This window comes from Pavona decussata, unplaced genomic scaffold (genome assembly GCF_977016875.1).
Source record: "Pavona decussata unplaced genomic scaffold, jaPavDecu1.1 SCAFFOLD_202, whole genome shotgun sequence".
In the NCBI taxonomy this organism is placed as follows: Eukaryota; Metazoa; Cnidaria; class Anthozoa; order Scleractinia; family Agariciidae; genus Pavona; species Pavona decussata.
This window is the reverse complement of record NW_028145610.1, coordinates 2,181,206-2,199,029: the sequence shown is the minus strand read 5'-3', so window position 1 is coordinate 2,199,029 and position 17,824 is coordinate 2,181,206. Positions and strand designations below refer to the sequence as shown.

The following is a 17,824-nucleotide window of genomic DNA, read 5'->3' as shown; positions in this document are numbered from 1 at the left end:
ACTGAGTAAGTCAGAAGAATAATAGGCTCCTGCGTAAGTTCAACCATCCATTTTAACGCTATTGAAAACAATCATTTCACAAACATTATAAAGTTTGACCTGTTTTAAACAGTGATGAAGGTGAATATAAAATTCAGCCCAGGGTAAAATAGCTTTCTTTGCATTTGAGACTTTAAACGAACCCTGATTCTGTTTATATGAATACTAGAAATACGTGACTCGCAAAACCTTGCGAAGCTGGGGCTGGGTGGAAAGCTCTCTTTACTCGTATTGTAGCATCAAATGAGGAGATTAAAAGGTTTCTGAACATAGCAACTATTTTGATGAGCATGGTCTTTTCGAGGTTCCACAGGCTAATTAATTTGCGGTGGAAAATCTATTTCTGACGAGACGAAATGGACAACGTGCGTGAAGCGCTGTCGTGTTCGATGAATTTATTCCCACGGAAAATTATTTTACGGCGATCACAAAACGTGTAATTTCTTCAATGCAATCTTTCACAAAAAGATTTCTGGAAGAAAAGGAAAAGATTCTGGAGAGATAGCTCTGTATCCAGTGAATATTGATAAACATTGCAGTTGAAATTTGATCCGGCAAGCAAACTCTCCCGATGTATGCAAATTTTGCTCCAGACGACGCCAGACAGTCTGACGTCATTCATACTTTGTTTTTCACTGTTGCTAGGCAACAGTGCGGACACCTTCAACGAAATATATAAACATGCATATATATAAATATATTTTTCGCTCGAATTCACGCGGCTTGGCTCCGCTCGGGCAGGCTCGGCCCGACAAATTTATTAACCTCGCTTCGCGGGGAAAAAATGTCCGCCCTCTGTAACGAGCTTGGCATGTTTTCATATTAAATCGGTTATTGCATTTGTTAAAGAGACTCAAAAAAATATTGTTTTTTCAGTCCATTCTGAGTTCATTGCATATCTAGAAAGGCGCCAGGTTTGCTAAAGCAGGTATAATTTCACAGTAGATTTCAATTCCTCGCAGAAACACTTTTTCGTTGAGGAATTCATTGTGGTCATGAAGAAGGATTGGAGTGTTGTTCATCGGTGAAAACCCAATGGCGGGATAACCAAGCTGAAAAGAGAAAAGACAATAATCTGCTGTAACTATGACAGTGTCACTTCGTTAATTCAGCGCTTGATTTCTTGAAATATTCGGGAATAACTCTAAAAAATTTTAACCGATGTTGAGTGCCAGTCAAGAAAAACCATTCTACAATTCTACTACAATTCTCGCCTATTTTTGTTGGGAAGCCTAGAAAATAAGCCCGTTGAAGCACTTTTTATTCCTTATGTTTGTTTGCGCCTTTGTTTGTCGTTCTCCCCCCCCCCCCCGTACCCCCCCCCCCCCCCCCCGTTCAATGTTGGATTCTCTACGAAGAGTAATACGTAAAGATTCATAGGCAAAACTCAACATTGACACAGGACGGGGGAGGGGGGAGGGGGAGGAAAGTGAAGGCAAGGTAAATTTTAGTTATCTTCCTAAACAGAGAGAGCTTGTTTTGTCACAACTATCCCCAGGACGAGACCTAGTATGTTTTGTTTTACGATGGCTGCAAGAAAACTCTTCAGCGAGTTAACTATATCCTATCAAACGAAAAACTCTATAATCATTACCGCTGACCAAGCCTCGACATGCTACTACTAGATTTTCTATCCTACACTTGAAAAAAAAAGTGAGTTTAAAAATTAAATGGAATGATACAGTACGAGGATCGTTTGTTGATTCATCATTTAATTCAATGAAATCTGAAAAAAAACGACTTGTTGATTTTTAGGCTAGTAAAAAGAAACACAACGTAGATTTAAAAAGTGTTGTTTTATAGTTGAATTAGACTGCTTTTGCTCTCAATTCATGGAGGCAACAGGAAAGAGCTGAGAACCCAAGAAGTGAAACTGAAAAAATATCGCACAACGCGAATGAACTAAAAGAGACCTTCTGTTTCGGACTCGTCCGTGTTTTGTCATATTAATTTGAGAGAGAAAGCGAGAAGCTTTGTGATACTCGGAACGTGAGCTCTTTCCACTGGTGTGGGTGAAAATGATGTTATCGTGTGATAATATGCTTGCCGTCGAGGAAGCACAACTATTCCACACAAAAGAATTCACATTTCACACTAACTACGCCTTCACCCGAAAATCCCCTAAAAAGAGTTAAATACACGGGTTAAGGAAACCTTACGAAAAAAAAAAATAAAAAATGTATTATAGCTGAGTGGTGGAAAGTTACCTCGCGTAGAAAGCGACTGTCTGTTGCCGCAGGAAAAATCTCTTTCTCGAGTTCCATTTCCCTGGAAAAAAATGAGAAAACTTGACAAGTCATTTAATAGTGCGATTTACTGAAAAAAATAAAACAAGCACTATAGCAATCATACCAGTTGCTAGTCAAAGCTGGTCGTTTAAAATAACGAAAACAACGCGATGAATCAATTAGAATTCAAAGCAAAACGAACAACCGGTGCTAAGCGAAGGAAAACATGAACATACGGTGCAAAGTCGATCAGGGAACATTAGCGAAACGCACTGTTTATTTTGTTTTGGCCCATTATCCTTTCCGAAGTTCAAATAGAGACTGCAGACGAGCTTTTCAATTTTCATTCAATCAGAAATTGGAGTCCATCACAAGAAAGATCACATTAAAATTAGTCAGTTTACCAAGTTTGAGGTTTTGTCGTTAGATTGCAACCATGTCAGGAAGAACGCTTTCAAAAATCGGGAAAAAATTAGAGCATTTGTATGGATTTGGGGACGCCATCTCAGATTAGAGACATTTGTATAGAATTTGGGCGACCTTTGGCAGCCAACGGCCTGGTTACTACCCATTGAGACAACCAAACTTGGTAAACCTACTAATTTTCATGTGATCTTTCTGGTGATGGGGTTCATTTCTTCACATGGCGTAATTTGAACAATGTGTAAACTTGGGCCCAGTCCTTTAATGAACTTCGGAACGGGAAATTGGTACGTTTGCTCTGATTGGCCAACGTACGCTGTAGGTTTCCTTTTTTTACCAGTCACAGACTTTAGCAAACAGAAAACCAAAGCAAAAAGAACTTCATGGCAAGTTGTGTTACTAACATTTTGTTGCAGGCCGAGCTAAAGGCACTCCACCATGGATCATCATCAGAGGTTGATGTTAACACAGAATTTCCACTTCTCTGTAAACAAAGAAAATAAATATGAAAACGGACTCTTGAGCAGAAAAACAACGAGTTATCCGGAAAGCCATGAGATCCACATTGATTTGAAATCAATATTTTGAAAGACACAGTTGCGCATTACGATGAAGTGAATTTAACACACTCATAAATAACTCTGTGCCATTATCACGAAGCCATACCTGTATAAATTCATACGAGACGTCCTCCCCGGCCTCCTGGCACCACTGCTTGATCTTGTTCTCAAATTCCTGGAGAAAAGGAAAGGAAACAAAAGGACAAAAACAAGAGTTAGAACATTTTAAAATAGCAAACATTTTCCGCTTGGGCACCCAATAAAAATATTTAAGCAAAATACTTTAAATGTTCCCTCCTGTGTCCCCAGATCGTTTTCTGCCCTTTAAATACACTTTAATCTGTTTGAATGCTTTAGCTGAAAATTTAAGTAGCAGAAAGTTTTTCCCGAATTTACTAACTGCCATAATTGGTCTAACGCCGAAAATACTAGCTGAACTTTTTCTTCGCATTTTTAATGACATATTCGCCCCTTCGAAAACAAAAGGAGTTAGTTTCCAGTGTAGAAAAGTTTGAGCTGACATTTTACCGAAGGAAACTGTAGATTTTCTTTACAATTTAATCGGAATTTCTGAGGTGATGAAAGTCCTTCCGAACGCATTTCCACCAAACTGACCCTTGGGTTGCCCTGAAAAACGAACGATAAAACACCTTCTGTCCACCTAATCTTCTCCGGGAGAAACGATTCACCTTTGTATCCATTAAAACTAGTAAAACTAGGGATTAGTACATCAAATCCAATATCTTATTACTCACACCCCTTGGGGCTTTTCAGGGATAATTAACAACACTGTGTGGGACACTTTACCAGACAGCTTGTGGCGCAGTTAACAATTTAAAATGAAGTAACGAATCATGAGTGTCCCGTAATGTGAATGTGAATTTGAGATAGACACTAGAGGTGGTCACTGCCAGAGATTTGTTACGTGCCTAGTGGTTCTTTTACGTTCCACAGAATCAGATTAAGTCGTGTATGAAGTTCTGTTACACTGCGAAGGCAGACGTATTTCCGGCGGAGACAAGCGACAGCCGGGAATACGGCTGCGTTCGCAGGCTAAAGCACTGTCAGACGGGACATACGGTTTTTCGTCCTTATCCGAGAAGACAGGAAAGTCTAATTATTTTGCAGATGTCAGAGCAAAGCCAGCACTTTCTCGTCAGTTATTTCAACCCCCTGAGTGTTGGTCCGGCCGAACCTGGGCCTACCGCACCACAGTCTGGTCAGGTTTTTCAACTGTTTTGTAAAGTAGCGGACATACTTCTGAAAGCACCGGACGTAATGTTTCTTGGCGCCGTAAGGCGCCTCGCGAGCGCCAAAGGCGCAAGCACCTAGAGGGGTCTGGGGGCATGCTCCCCCAGGAAATTTTTAAAATAGAATACTCAGAAACGCCATTTCCAGCGTTTCTGAAACCAAGGAAACAGTTTCCTAGGCAATGCTGGCGCTCACTAAAATTCTCTTTCAAAAATAAATTACTGAATGAAAATGATCAGTTGCTAGGGGGAGGGGGAGGGAGAATGGCAACAACAGAATTTTCATCGGCTTATCATTGCGAATTTATTTGATTTTCAAAAATGTTTGGTAACTTGATCTCAAAGTACCGGACGTGGAATGGCAAACGACCGGACGAAACGTCCGGCCTCCGGCCTCAAATGAAAACCCTGTCTGGTACTCAACCAGCTGAGCTAACGAGGCGGCGGTGAAATCAAATAAATACATCAAAAGAAGTTAAATACCTCAAGGTCCGTGGTTGGAGTAATCCTTATGTCAAATACTGAAAAGAAAAAAAAAAGCCACATCATTACTGGCGACAATGGCATTCAGTGCGGTTTGTTGAACATTTACTGTCAGTCTACGTCACGCATTACAAGTATTCCCGAGAATGAAACGACAATCTCGTTCCCAGAGCCCACGTGTCTTTTGGTCAGCGCCAAGACTTGGCGCTGACCAAAAGACACGTGGGCTCTGGGAACGAGATTGATGAAATGAACATTCGAATTCCTCTTTGTTATGTCTGGCATTTAAATAAAAATCTTGAAAATTTCTCTGGGAATCTTTCCGAAAAAGACGTATTAACTGAAAAAAAAAAATTCAAATACTTGGGAGACTTGTTATTTTTGAAATACTCAGTGTTGTAATGTAAAGAAAATTTATAGCTTTATACCGTCAATAAACTAGGGAAAGTTCTACGAAAACACCGAAATCTCGCTAGCGATGTTCAAAACTGACATGTAAATCTCAAAACTCTGTTCAAATTTCGAATACTGGTCACGCGTGATCGTAGATTGACTGTAACATATACCTACACATTAACACATTTTCATTGTTCGTTTGTAATCTTTTAGATTCCTTCTGGTTAATTTCAGTATGTTATATATTAAACAAGTACAGCAAATATTAATTACCTGATGACATTTCAGATGGAATCACATTGGGCTGCACTCCACCCTAGAATTCAATTAAATCAAAGGCAATCAACATATGATTAATTGTAAAGTAGAATACATGCAGATGCATCAACTAAATGATAAAATTCGATATAGCGTTTGCATTACAGTTACCTTTCAGACAGATAAACAGAGAAAGCACGACATTTGTACTTTGAGAAACGACTGCCTCTCATTGCTGCACTCCCATTGACCAGTCTCCCAGTAAACGTATTCACAGGCTAATGAAAGGCACACAAGGGAAGAATATAGGCTTGATTTTGAACAAGATTTTAAGCAACGATTTGAACATCGAAATTGCTCACCTTGGCTTTTCTCTCTCCATCCTCCCCCCCCCCCCCCCCCTTCCCCTCTTTCTCAGGCTTTGGGAAGGTCTGGTACTCAATTGCAGTGATGTTGTGTGGTCTTCAATCTACGACCCGACGTTGACGACATTGGCTTTCTTACAACCGGGTGAATTTCACATTTCAAGACTTTTGAGACAAGTCAGCAAAGATGGGGCAAGATGCCAACCGTCATGTCTCAGACATCAGTCAGCTCCTACCTGCCGGCCAAAAACTTCAATCTCGCACTATTTAACGCCGTCTCTGTCTGCAGACGGATTTCTCATGCCTGGTTCACAAATTGCAATTTTTGCACCCTGAATGGCCCAGTCTTGAAAGGTAAGTAAACTCAATCCAATTCAAGAAAAAAATATAATTCACGTAAAAATCACGCTACTGATCTCAAATCTAAACTTCTACGAAAAAGGAGAAAAGAGACTGAAGACCGTTTGTGGAGTTACCAATTTGTTACAAAATACTAGACAGAACATCTTCAGAAGTCTTTGGCAATCCTTGAACATCTTAAGAAATAGTTCCAAGGGTTATCGACAGAAACGCCAAGAGAGACCAAGGATATGCCCACCTTTACCTTGGAAAATGTTGGCAGCCATAAGGGGAAAGTTAGTCTTGTCAAGCCTAACTGCTCACAGTTGACCGTTCCGAAGTTCATAAAGGAACTGTGCCCCAGTTTACACATTGTTCAAATTGTGTCATATGAAGAAATGAACCCCATCACCAGAAAGATCACATAAAAATTAGTAACTTTACCACGTTTGGTTATGTTTCACTGCGCAATAATATCAAACTTGGTAAACTGACTAATTTTAATGTGATCTTTTTTGTGATCGACTCCAATTTCTGATAAAATGAAATTTAAAAATCGTCCCCAGTCTCCATTTGAACTCCGGAATGGGCAAAAAGATGATGACTACTCATTCACCGGTCCTTTGATGAGATTGTGACATTAGTTACCCACACCATTCTGTTAGCTTTCCCTTTACAGAGTACTGGTACAAATCAATCAACAGTTAACTGTCTCGAAGTGGCCACAACTGTACAGACAACTACTGCTGCTTCAGACACAGATCAGTTTATAGAGAGATCAGTTTGCTGTATACACCATGCGAGGTAGAGAGACACAATGAGGGATAACATTTGTTTTCCAAGGAAACAAAATGACACTGCTTCAAAGATTGTAAAGACTAAGGCAACCCTATAGACTGAGACTTGTACCTCTGCAATTGTCCAGTTTACTGTCGTCACGTCTCCGAGTCTTAGGTCGGGATTAAAATTCAACCTAAAATGACAAAAGACCACTCTAATGATTGATTGTAGGGAAGCAGCAAAACAACGAGAAGTGGTTCTGGCAACAAATGGAGAAAATAAACGAGGTGATCCTAAACAGGGTGGATGAAACGAGAACACTGGTTGATACTGTTAAAAGACGTCAAAAGAAGTGGTTGGGTCGGCATACACTGAGGAGTGATAGCTTGCTGAGGATCATCACCAGCAGAATGTTGGGGAAACGACGAAGAGAAAAGGAGAGGATAGCATAACGCTTGACAAGCGCAAAGCAGAATTTGGTTGTTACCAACAATTAAAGAGAGTAACACAGCACAGGGCAAAATGGAAGAATGTATGACGGACTAGTTACCATTCATGATGGCTGGACCTGCAACCCTTGGCCAGTGCACTCACACACATAAACAATGTAGTTATGAAATTCAAAATTAGGGAGCTTAAGCAACGACGACGGCGATTGCAACGACAACACCGCCAAACAATCGCTCTGTATGTGCGTTTAAGGTTTGTGGAGAACGTGAGCACAAGACGGTGAATTTTTCATTCTGTTTCCTAACTCGAAAGCCACGTCTACCAATTTGGTTCCTGCCGGGTAGTTCGCTGTTTTTGTACAAGCTGGATGAGTTGAAATAATCGCAAAGTAGCACAAATAAAATGAAGTTGTATTTTCAAGTAACTTTGGTGTTGCCGCCGTCGTCGTGGTTGCTTAAGCTCCCTATTTTCAGCCTTAACCATGCACAAACACAATTTGAAAAACTGCTACATTATCTGGTGTATAGTTCAACAATGAAAAAGAAATGATTAAATGCTATGACCAACTTCTAAGAATAAATGACTGTACCTCTTCTTCTGTTCTTCTCTGAAGGCAAAAAATGACTGAACAACTTTACACTGAAAACAACAAATCAAACACAAACTTTCATTTGCACAAAAACATCTTTGATCTGAAACAATATATACAATGTAGTGTATAGACATTCTTCATGTGGAATGATGCAATCCTGCTGACATAATGTTAACTTGTTCCTTAAATTAAAGACATTGCATGATATCACCAACAAAGGAAAATCAGTGGTGTAATTTGTAGAACAAACATTAATTAGGTTGGTTCCCTGACGCCAAAAATAAATAAAATATTGCTTTATACCTTGACATGTTGCATTACATCACATTACTAGCCTGCGTAACTAGGATTTCGCCGGGGTTTGGTGGCCTGTGGCAAAGCCACGAAAGGCGAGAGGGAAAGCTGCAAGAAGAATGGGGACGCCGCTTGTTTTCGCCTTCTCGCTGCTTTGCGCTCGTTTTTGCGACTCCACCACGGGCCACCAAACCACAACGAAACCACCAGCTTAACGCAGGCTTCACATCACAATTACAGTATGTATATGTTTTACAATGTATTTTTTATCATAAAAAATGATTGATAAATGATCCTGCCAAGTCTTTCAATAAATTCACGCAAACACTAACATTACACTCACCATCTTTTCACCAGCAGTTCCCTCAATAAATCTCGATCCATGACCAGGGGAACCTTTGCATGTTACTTTCAGCCCTGCAAAAATTAGATTTAACCATCAAATTAAGGACGGTGCCTACTATTGTTACTGCACATACATTCTGCCCTTCTCGCGATACTCGGATTTCCTATGGGTGGTGCCAAGTAATACAGAGATGTTTTTGCGTGGTTTAAAACTATGTGGAGAAAGCAGAACTTAGAAAGTGCTCTTGGTATCCAAACAAAAAAAAATGGGGGGTAACCATACAGAGATAATAAAACTGCAATTTGGAAAAAAAAACGCCATACATTGCATTGTATTCTACTGTTTTTTTTAGAATAATTGTTGCTTAATTATCTCTAAAAAAATTCATGGTTACCCCAATTTCCTTTTTGGATTTCAATGGCCCTTCCTAAGATCTGCTTCCCCTGCATAGTCATAAACCACATAAAAATGCTTCTTTATTAGTAGGCACCATCCTTAAGGTCACTGTGTACCTTCAGGGGTGGCTTCAGTTTAACCGATGTAGCACCTCTCAGTTACATCACAGATACCCAAAACCCTATGTCAAATTAAAGCTTATGGAACTGGCTATTCAAACTTTTTATTGGTTATTTAAGCAAATTAATTTCTGGGTTTTTCGCACAGTTAAAACTTGAAGGTCAAGATCGTTGTGCTAGAGTTCTAACTCAAGGCGACTTTTATATTATGGAAATTTAAAAAAACAAAAAAATACCAAAGGCTAAAAAAACGCATTTCACCTGCCCCCGACTGACTGCCCCTGGGTCTCCGAGGATGGATTGCATTAAACTGCGAGAAAAAACGTGCAGAGTGAACGCACGGAAATGGAAATTTAGAATTGTCAAACTCCACGATACGTTTATGTTGACAATACATTTTTCTAGCATCTGGCCAAATTCTTCTCTCTGGAGGGTATCGAGAATTTGGGGCAATAATAATGGAAATTAAGGTCACAGAAAGTAATGTTAACAAGCATTAAAGCTAATATTTAAAATTGATGTTAATTTCCTGTAATATGGTAAAAGTTTACAGAATTCACTAATTTTATTTCCAAAATGTGGCCTTTTACAGATTGAGTGGACACCCCTCTGGCCATAAAAACTTACAAGGCATTTCCTTTGGCTTTCAGACACTGATTGGTATTATTGATTGGAACTATATTATATGAACACTGCTGAACAAAGCCATTTACTTACACCATATAGGTCTCTCTCCATAAAATATTGTGAATGCATCTGTTGGGTTGGCAAGGCCTGGTGATGTATTTAACAAATTCAATGACGTCTTTATAAAATACGTATAATTACAACGGAAGTGGTTACTACTTTACTCAAACCACAAAATATATGATGGTCTCTGCCTGCACCCCCCCCCCCCCCCTCCTCAACCTCAAAAAATGGTTCTTTTATTACTTAACCACCCCTCTTTCTGTCAGTAAAAAAATGACTACAAGATTGACTTTACTTTCCTTGTTTATCTAGCAATGCTGTCTCTTAATTAGTAGCTGAATATTTTGGTGTCAACTCAAATTTTTATGCCAATAAAATACATAGGTGGTGTCTTTGATAACCCCCCTACCCCAGACAAAATGGGTCCTCTTCGAACAAACTTGTTATGGTCAGTTCCCTAAGAGATCCCTAAGAGGTCAGAGATGTAAAGTTAGCAAGGATTGTATTAATTTTACTTTGTCCTGCTCACTAGTTCATTTTTATTATTTAAAAATTGATAAAAGCATGTACCTTCATCCAGTGCAAATCCAACATTCAACGACTTGAAATCATCCATATTCACAAATTGAGACATTCCTTTTATTCCTCCAATTTCTTCATCTGGTGAAAAACAAAACAAGAGATCATTGCAAATATTATAATTTTTATGGGTACAGTTACTAATAGCCACGAGTAGGTATATTAACCTTTAGGGTGTACCTGGTATTCATCATAATCTAAAATAGGTGTTACAATCCTGGACACAACTGATAAGAAACTGTTAGTCAATCTCCAAATTTGCCACTGAAAAAAAGGCTGGGTCATCATCCGGCCAATCAAAGCAACATTGAGTTAGGGGAAGGGGGGTGCAGGTTTGGTACTTTCCAGGCAGTGTTTTCATTAAGGTAGATTGAAATATATATATGCGCAAAATTCGCTGTTTTCTTAACAAGTTTTGTCCACGATTGTAGATTTCCACCCTCAGGGAGTGGGTAGTGGGCATTATAACAGGCAAAGATGTAAGATACCTGGCACAAATGTCATGTGGATAGTTCTTAGAAAGGTTGTTCCTTGGGATTGTAACTTTCTTATAGCCTCAATGTATCTTGAAGTAAAAAACATATGAAAATTTTCATTTGAACAAAATTGCTGAACAAATGAAAAATGCAGCAATTTACAGTATTTAATAGTTAAAACAAAAATTCTTGACTCACTCAAAACAGCATAAAAATGGTTACAAATTTTGCAATTTTGACTTACTGGATGCCAACACACTTCATATCCTGAAATTTGATGAGAACAACATACATTATTACATGTAGCTACTAAACTGTTATACCTTATAATAATTACTTTATACAGAAAAGTTCCTTTGTTTAAAAATTTACAGTCCATCATACTGACAGTGATAGCAACTGGTACCAGTGTTCTAATTCTTAGCATATGAAATCCCCCCCAAAAAACGCTTATAAAAATGTACAGAAAAGTTCTAATTTATTTTAAAAACTTCAACCTAACATACGGACAAATTTCTCAAAAAATGTTTGTAAACTATTTATTGGCTGTGTTCGGCTTGTATGTGTAATGTGGTAAAATGTACAGCCGCCATCTTTTTCTGTATGGTGGATTACTAGATTTCATGAAGTCACAAGTCAAGAACATACTAAAAATTAATGTGACCTGACTTCCACGAGCGTAAATGTCTCCATTTTCAGTCTTGTGAGCAGAAAAAGGCTCATATGTCCAATGTTCCTACAAATAAAATAACATGAAAATATTATAAAAATTATTAGCGTCTTAAATTCTCTGTCAACTTTGAGTCATATCATCTTCCAGTGGCCTGATAAACACACACGAACAGCACTGTAGATTACCTAATGCTGTTTTGAGCTGAACATCGTAAGGAATATGTCCTTTGGAGAAGATGGGGGGTACACAGGTATATCAGTGACAGGAAGGTAGGAAGGCTAGTTTTCAGAGTTTGTAAATAGTTATTTTGGGCTTTTAAAAATCCATGACTTTACTAATGACCTTTTCAAATTTTCCATGACAAAGTGTTGGCATCTTACAGTGTCAAATTGTACAGCATTTATTTCTAGTGAGTGAAAATCTGTTTCTTCCACTGCTCTCCTTTCTGCTTTTTTGTTGCTGTTGTTGTTGTTGTTGTTGTTGTTTTGTTTTTACATGTATTGTTGTTTGTTTTTTAAGTCTTGGTGATTTTCCTCCATAAACACAGTTTTCAATGGCATTCCATGACTCATAATAAATTAAAATCCATGACTTTCCAGGCCTGGGAAATGAAATAACAAAATTCCATGATCTGTACAAATGCTGCTTTCTAAGGTGTAAAAAATTTCTGTTGACTTGTATGGAGTGAAAGGATTTAGTAAGGACTTTCTAGCGGGTTTGACAAAAAGCAAACCTCAGGGTTCATTTTATGTAGAGAAAAGGGACGTTGGGGGTTATGTTCTGAGACATTCTTTATCCTAACTAACATTTTCACCTTCCTGCTATTCACCCCCCTGGGTGGATTATTCAGACCATGTTTACCGCACATAGTGTCAGCCGACACTATCAACCGATATATTGACTGACGCTCAGTTGATATGTTGGCCGAGTATCAGCTGATATTTGGTCAACACTCGGCCAATGCCTTGCTTTTGAGCATCTTTGTATCGGCTAATAGCTAGTGTCTGTGATCTAGCTATTGGTAAGCTATCAGTCAACTATCGGTGAACTGTTGGTGAGCTATCGTTCAACTATCAGTGATCTATTGATGATGTACCGTTGTGGTGGTACAATAACATAGGTAGTGGCTAGTGGTTTTAAAATGAATTTGCAAATTTTATCTGCCTTGTCTATGCTAATGACTCACCTCTATTTTACAATTTGATACTATCAGTAAAGTATGGATGAGGTATCCGCCGATTGTCAACGAGACCACATCATATCGGCCGAAACACATATTGGCCAACGTATCAACTGATACTCAACTCATACCCAACCAACACTCCATCGATACTCGACCAATTACAGTACGCTCAATCGATATTTTGGCCTAGTGTTGACCCAATATTGGCTGATACTCGGCCGCGAGAGATCGATATTGACTGAGCATCGGTCAATATATCAGTTGATTAAGTGTCAGCCAACACTACCTACAGTAAACATGATCCAAATGTTCTACTGAACAGGGGCATAATAATAGATGGGGGTTCATTCTTCAACAAATGTTAATAAACCTACTGGAAACACTGGAACAACATCCATGTGGCTGTTTAACATTATAGATGGCAAACTAGGATTACTTCCTTCCCAGGTTATAATAACCACTACAACTCTACCATGGTTATTCTTAAAAAAAAAGAGAAAAGAGAAAATTCACTGTTAGCCACTAAACACTGACAAAATCATGATCATATGGGTCTGATTTAACACACAGTTCTATAAAATGCACGCAATTTTTAAGAGAAAACATTACTATCACTGAATTCAACCTTCTCTCTAGGGTCTTTTGCAATATACAAAATGGCGGTACAGAGAAGACCCTATAACATGCTGCAAAAATACTCCATGAATCAGTTTTTGCCCTTGTTACACTTTTTAAAAGAAAAAATATGGAAACTGTAGCCATATTTGATCCTGTGAAAAGTGTAGCGACGGTAAAAATAAAGTGTGTTGTCACAAAATATGCCATGATTCATGGAGTTTTAAACAATTACACATTATTATTATCATTATCATTATCATTATCATTATCATTATCATTATCATTATCATTATTAGGGTCTTTTGCAATATACAAAATGGCGGTACAGAGAAGACCCTAGAACACGCTATTATTATTATCATTATTATTATCATTATTATTATTATTATTATTATTATTATTATTATTATTATTATTATTATTATTTAATTAAACAAATATTTAACAACTACATCAAGCAGAGTGGAAGAAGGGTGCCGGGGAACTCCAAGGGCGTCCACTGTAACCAGCTGGGCCCTAGACAGTAACATGCTCCCAATTGGCTGGCAATCCCTGCAACCCAGCCATGACACGAACAGTCATCCGGACACCCATAACACTGCATAGGCAGTGACAAAAAAGGGAAACAAGGGGAGAGGGAGGAGGGGCAGAAAGAGACAAACCAACCAGAAAATCCCCAGAAAGTCTGCTATACTCTGCCACACTCAAACGCACTACCAAAATGTGGTGCTCTGTGCATGCACTAATACCACCAAGAACCCCTGACCACCCAATGAATGCCAGCTTTTCTTCATTGTTAACTTATTTAAATTGCATTTAACTGCAAACCATTAAATTCAATTGGGGATAAACTATTTTAACTAAAAATGAAGTTATATAAAGTTGCTTGCAATATTCTAAAAGTACGAATATCTAATTTCAAGTTTAAGTTAGAAACTTGTTCTAAAATCTAATATATATAAATGTGTATAATATATACACATTTAATTTCAACATAAATCCCAAAAGATACCTGTAAACCAGAATCTCTACAACCCCCAAACATACCTCTTGATTTTTTGATTCTAATAAAAAAAAACATTATCAAAATCACCCATTTTCACCTCCAAAATATTCATTTGGACATGGCTAACCAATTCAATAAGACAGGTCAGAAAAAAAGAGTTGGGAAGTCCATGGAACAGTGTGGTCCACAATTTTTTCTCTTTCCCGTATTCTGTAAACTATCTTACCCTAATACATTTAAATGGAAGGTCAAGTTCTCCTGCTATCCTTTCCAGAAAAACTACAGCACTTTCTGAAAAGCAAAAGCGTTAAACTCTAAGTGAAATTTTACTTATAATGTACTCTTGCCCCTTTCCCGCTCCCCTAATCAAATGCTACAATTTTTGGTATTTCGTTATTTGGATTGTTGAAAACTGGTCAAATTTTCTCTGCATACTTTCGAAAAACAGTGCAAAGCTTGTCACGACCCTTTATGGTGAGTTAATCACTCACAAAAGCAACGTTTTTCCGCCTGAACATGTTTTTGGATCAGGAACCACGTGTACTCTGCTGGACAAGACAGCGTTGTCAACTCAGTACCTTAAGTTCAAATTCCTACTCCACCCAGGTATGGTTCAATGCCCCCACCCTCTGGAAAGCCTTTTTCATCAATTGCCCTGCTCCCTGGGTGCAGAAAATGGTCAAATAGTATGCCCAGGGGTTGAAGGTTTGAATTGATTGGAGCATAAGTTAAAATGTGTGATACAGTCAAACCCCGGCCACCCCCTATTAAGAGGCCAGTTATCAAAGTCCTGAAACTATGGCCAGTTTAATACTGTATAATTAATACCCCTGTTAAACGGTCACCTCTATTAAGCAGCCGGGACCACCTTTTGGCAGCCCCAATGAGGGTTCTCCTATTGTTTGTAACCCCTTGTTAAATAAAGCGACCATGGAGAATTTAATGCACATAATTGGCCTTCTTTTGAAAAAGCTGATGAAAGATAGGAGTTCGAAATCGAAGATGACAACTGTTAAAGGCATTTAAACACATTTTTATATTTATCATTGCAAAATCAAATTATCTAACTTACTTGTTGAAGCTCCATGCTCCACAACAACATTTCTAAGTAACTCTCTCCTTTGCGATTACGGACATAATTTGCAGCATTTTTTGCCGCTTGTCTTTTGGAAAATTTTTTTTTTTATATGGTTCTTGCTGTAGCTGAGACTTTATAACAGTGATTTTCTTGAGAGAAATTGAATGATTTTAAAAGGCAGCATTAGAGAATTTCACAACCAATAATTATCAGTGAAACTTTGATTTTTTTAAAAACAGGCTGTTTCATGTGCAACACTTGTCACAAGCCTCCAAGCGTGTTTGTATTCAAATAAATATTGGTGTTTCTTCCATGACTTTTACTGTTTTCTGACGAACCCGGCCAACCCCTATCAAGTGTCTAGTTGCCATTTCCCCAAGGGTGACTGCTTAATAGGGGTTAAACTGTAATTGAAGTACTAATACAAAGAAGTTTTGGTGCATTATTAAGGTATTCTTGCATATCTCAAGGTTGTGGGTTCAACTCCTGGTGAGTACAATTTTTTGTTACAAGAGTCATGTTATTGAAAGGGGTGAGGGGGTAGGGGGAGTTGCAAAGGATTCATAGAGATGGTACGGCCCCAGGGGGGATACTCGGGTGAAAAACGTGACGGGGGGGGGGGGGAGGGGTGGGGTCCAACGTATTTTTTTGGGTCTAAAATTTTCAACTCCTGTATTTTTTTGGGTCTAAAAAATCTGCGCGTATTTTTTTGGGTTCAAATTTCCGCCAGGCTAATGGTTACGATATATAAACACACAAAAAAAATATTTCCTCATTCTATGTTCCAAAACAAGTCAACCTTGACCATGAAACTTCGTTTCTTTTTCAACAGAAAGGCAGTATGTTTACTGTTCTCAAAATTGCATTTTTAGGGTATAAAAGTCATGTACTTTTTTGGGTCTAAAATTTCCAGTCTTGTATTTTTTTGGGTGCAAAATACTAGGCTCTGTCGGACCCACCCCCCCCCCTCCCCCCGTCACGTTTATACCCGAGTGTCCCCCTGGGGGTACGGCTGGAAAGGGGGGGGGGGGGTTAGGGCTAGGTAAAGAGATGAAGAAAAAATAGGGGGTCAATTTAGAAAAACCTTTACATTTGCAGTTATCAGCCGACTAAATTATTCGTGCATGAGAGAAATTTTGGTGAGCACACAAAAGCTGCACGAACGATCGATATTCGTGCGCGCGCGCGTAAACGTAAAAAGTTTTAGAGAGATTAAGAAATGGTGTAAGAACATGACAGGTATTTCTTTGTGTTGTTGGTTATTTTTGTCCTTCTCTGTATTGTTGTGACGTTTCTGTTTCCTTTGGTCTATGTCAGCTGTGAGTTTTACAGGTTATAACGGGTTGAGCGAGGTAAAGCCACCCAAAAAGCGTGAAATTTCAAAGCTGTGATGCGTCTGATCTTTAAAATCTTGATCTAACAAGTTGCAGTTTTCCTTTAATTCACAGATCCGTTGGTTTAAAAGAGAATCACACTTACCATAATCTGGATTTGGCTGCACGGTTTTTATTCTCAAGTATTCCCTGAAAACAGTAACGGAGGGGTCTTCTTCCATTTTCGCTCGCTTTGCCGCCATCTTGAATACTTTTTCTAACTTTTTTTACCGTCTCGTCCCCAGTCCTTCTCTGACATTATGCTGTTGACCCTACCCCTTCTGATTTTCAGTACCAACGATCGTTCAATTTGAATGAAATTATTATGACTGCCTGTACCACGCAGAGCGAGAGTCGATCTTCTGATTCCCTCGAACTTTGGATTTTAACTTTTCTTGAAGCCAGGGGCGGGGGGAGCATACTCCCCGAGCCTAGGTATCAGGCTTTTCGGAGGAAGGGGAGGGGGACAGGAAAAAGGGGCCCTCCCATTAGGAAGGTCTTATACTCAGGTCAGTACACCCCAGTACAAACTATATTGGTATGCGAGGGGCCAAAGGGTAGGGTTTTGTAGCCGTTTGGGGCTGAAAAAAAGTGTTAAACGATTTTGGTCTGAAAGTCTAAAAATGGGAAGAAGATTAGTTTCGTCTAACCGAAATATTTGGCAATAAAATTACTCTTTTTAGCTGTCCGATCAGCCTAACATTTGGTTTTATGGATTTTACAGAAACGGGTCTGGGTTCTAGGAACCAGGTCTGAAAAAGGGTACTGGAAAATTGCATATGTTGGTCTAAAATTATATAGGGTCGGGGATTGGAGAACCGGGCCGCACA

At 38.8% G+C, this 17,824-nt stretch overlaps 1 protein-coding gene across 1 annotated transcript; it reads right to left on the bottom strand.

Moving 5' to 3' along the window:
• Window positions 1-419: 419 nt before the first annotated feature.
• On the bottom strand, window positions 420-17,242 carry LOC146461097 (aminoacylase-1-like). Its single transcript, XM_085087337.1, has 17 exons — window positions 17,101-17,242; window positions 14,770-14,834; window positions 13,294-13,401; window positions 11,728-11,799; window positions 11,308-11,330; window positions 11,076-11,152; window positions 10,579-10,668; window positions 10,036-10,092; window positions 8,801-8,874; window positions 8,161-8,210; window positions 7,251-7,314; window positions 5,653-5,695; window positions 4,984-5,021; window positions 3,357-3,425; window positions 3,095-3,174; window positions 2,247-2,307; window positions 420-1,091 (listed from the first exon to the last, which is right to left on the bottom strand). Exons 1-17 carry the CDS (start codon window positions 17,195-17,197, stop codon window positions 939-941), a joined length of 1,221 nt encoding a protein of 406 aa, XP_084943463.1. The 5' UTR covers window positions 17,198-17,242; the 3' UTR covers window positions 420-938.
• Between the last annotated feature and the right edge of the window lie 582 nt (window positions 17,243-17,824).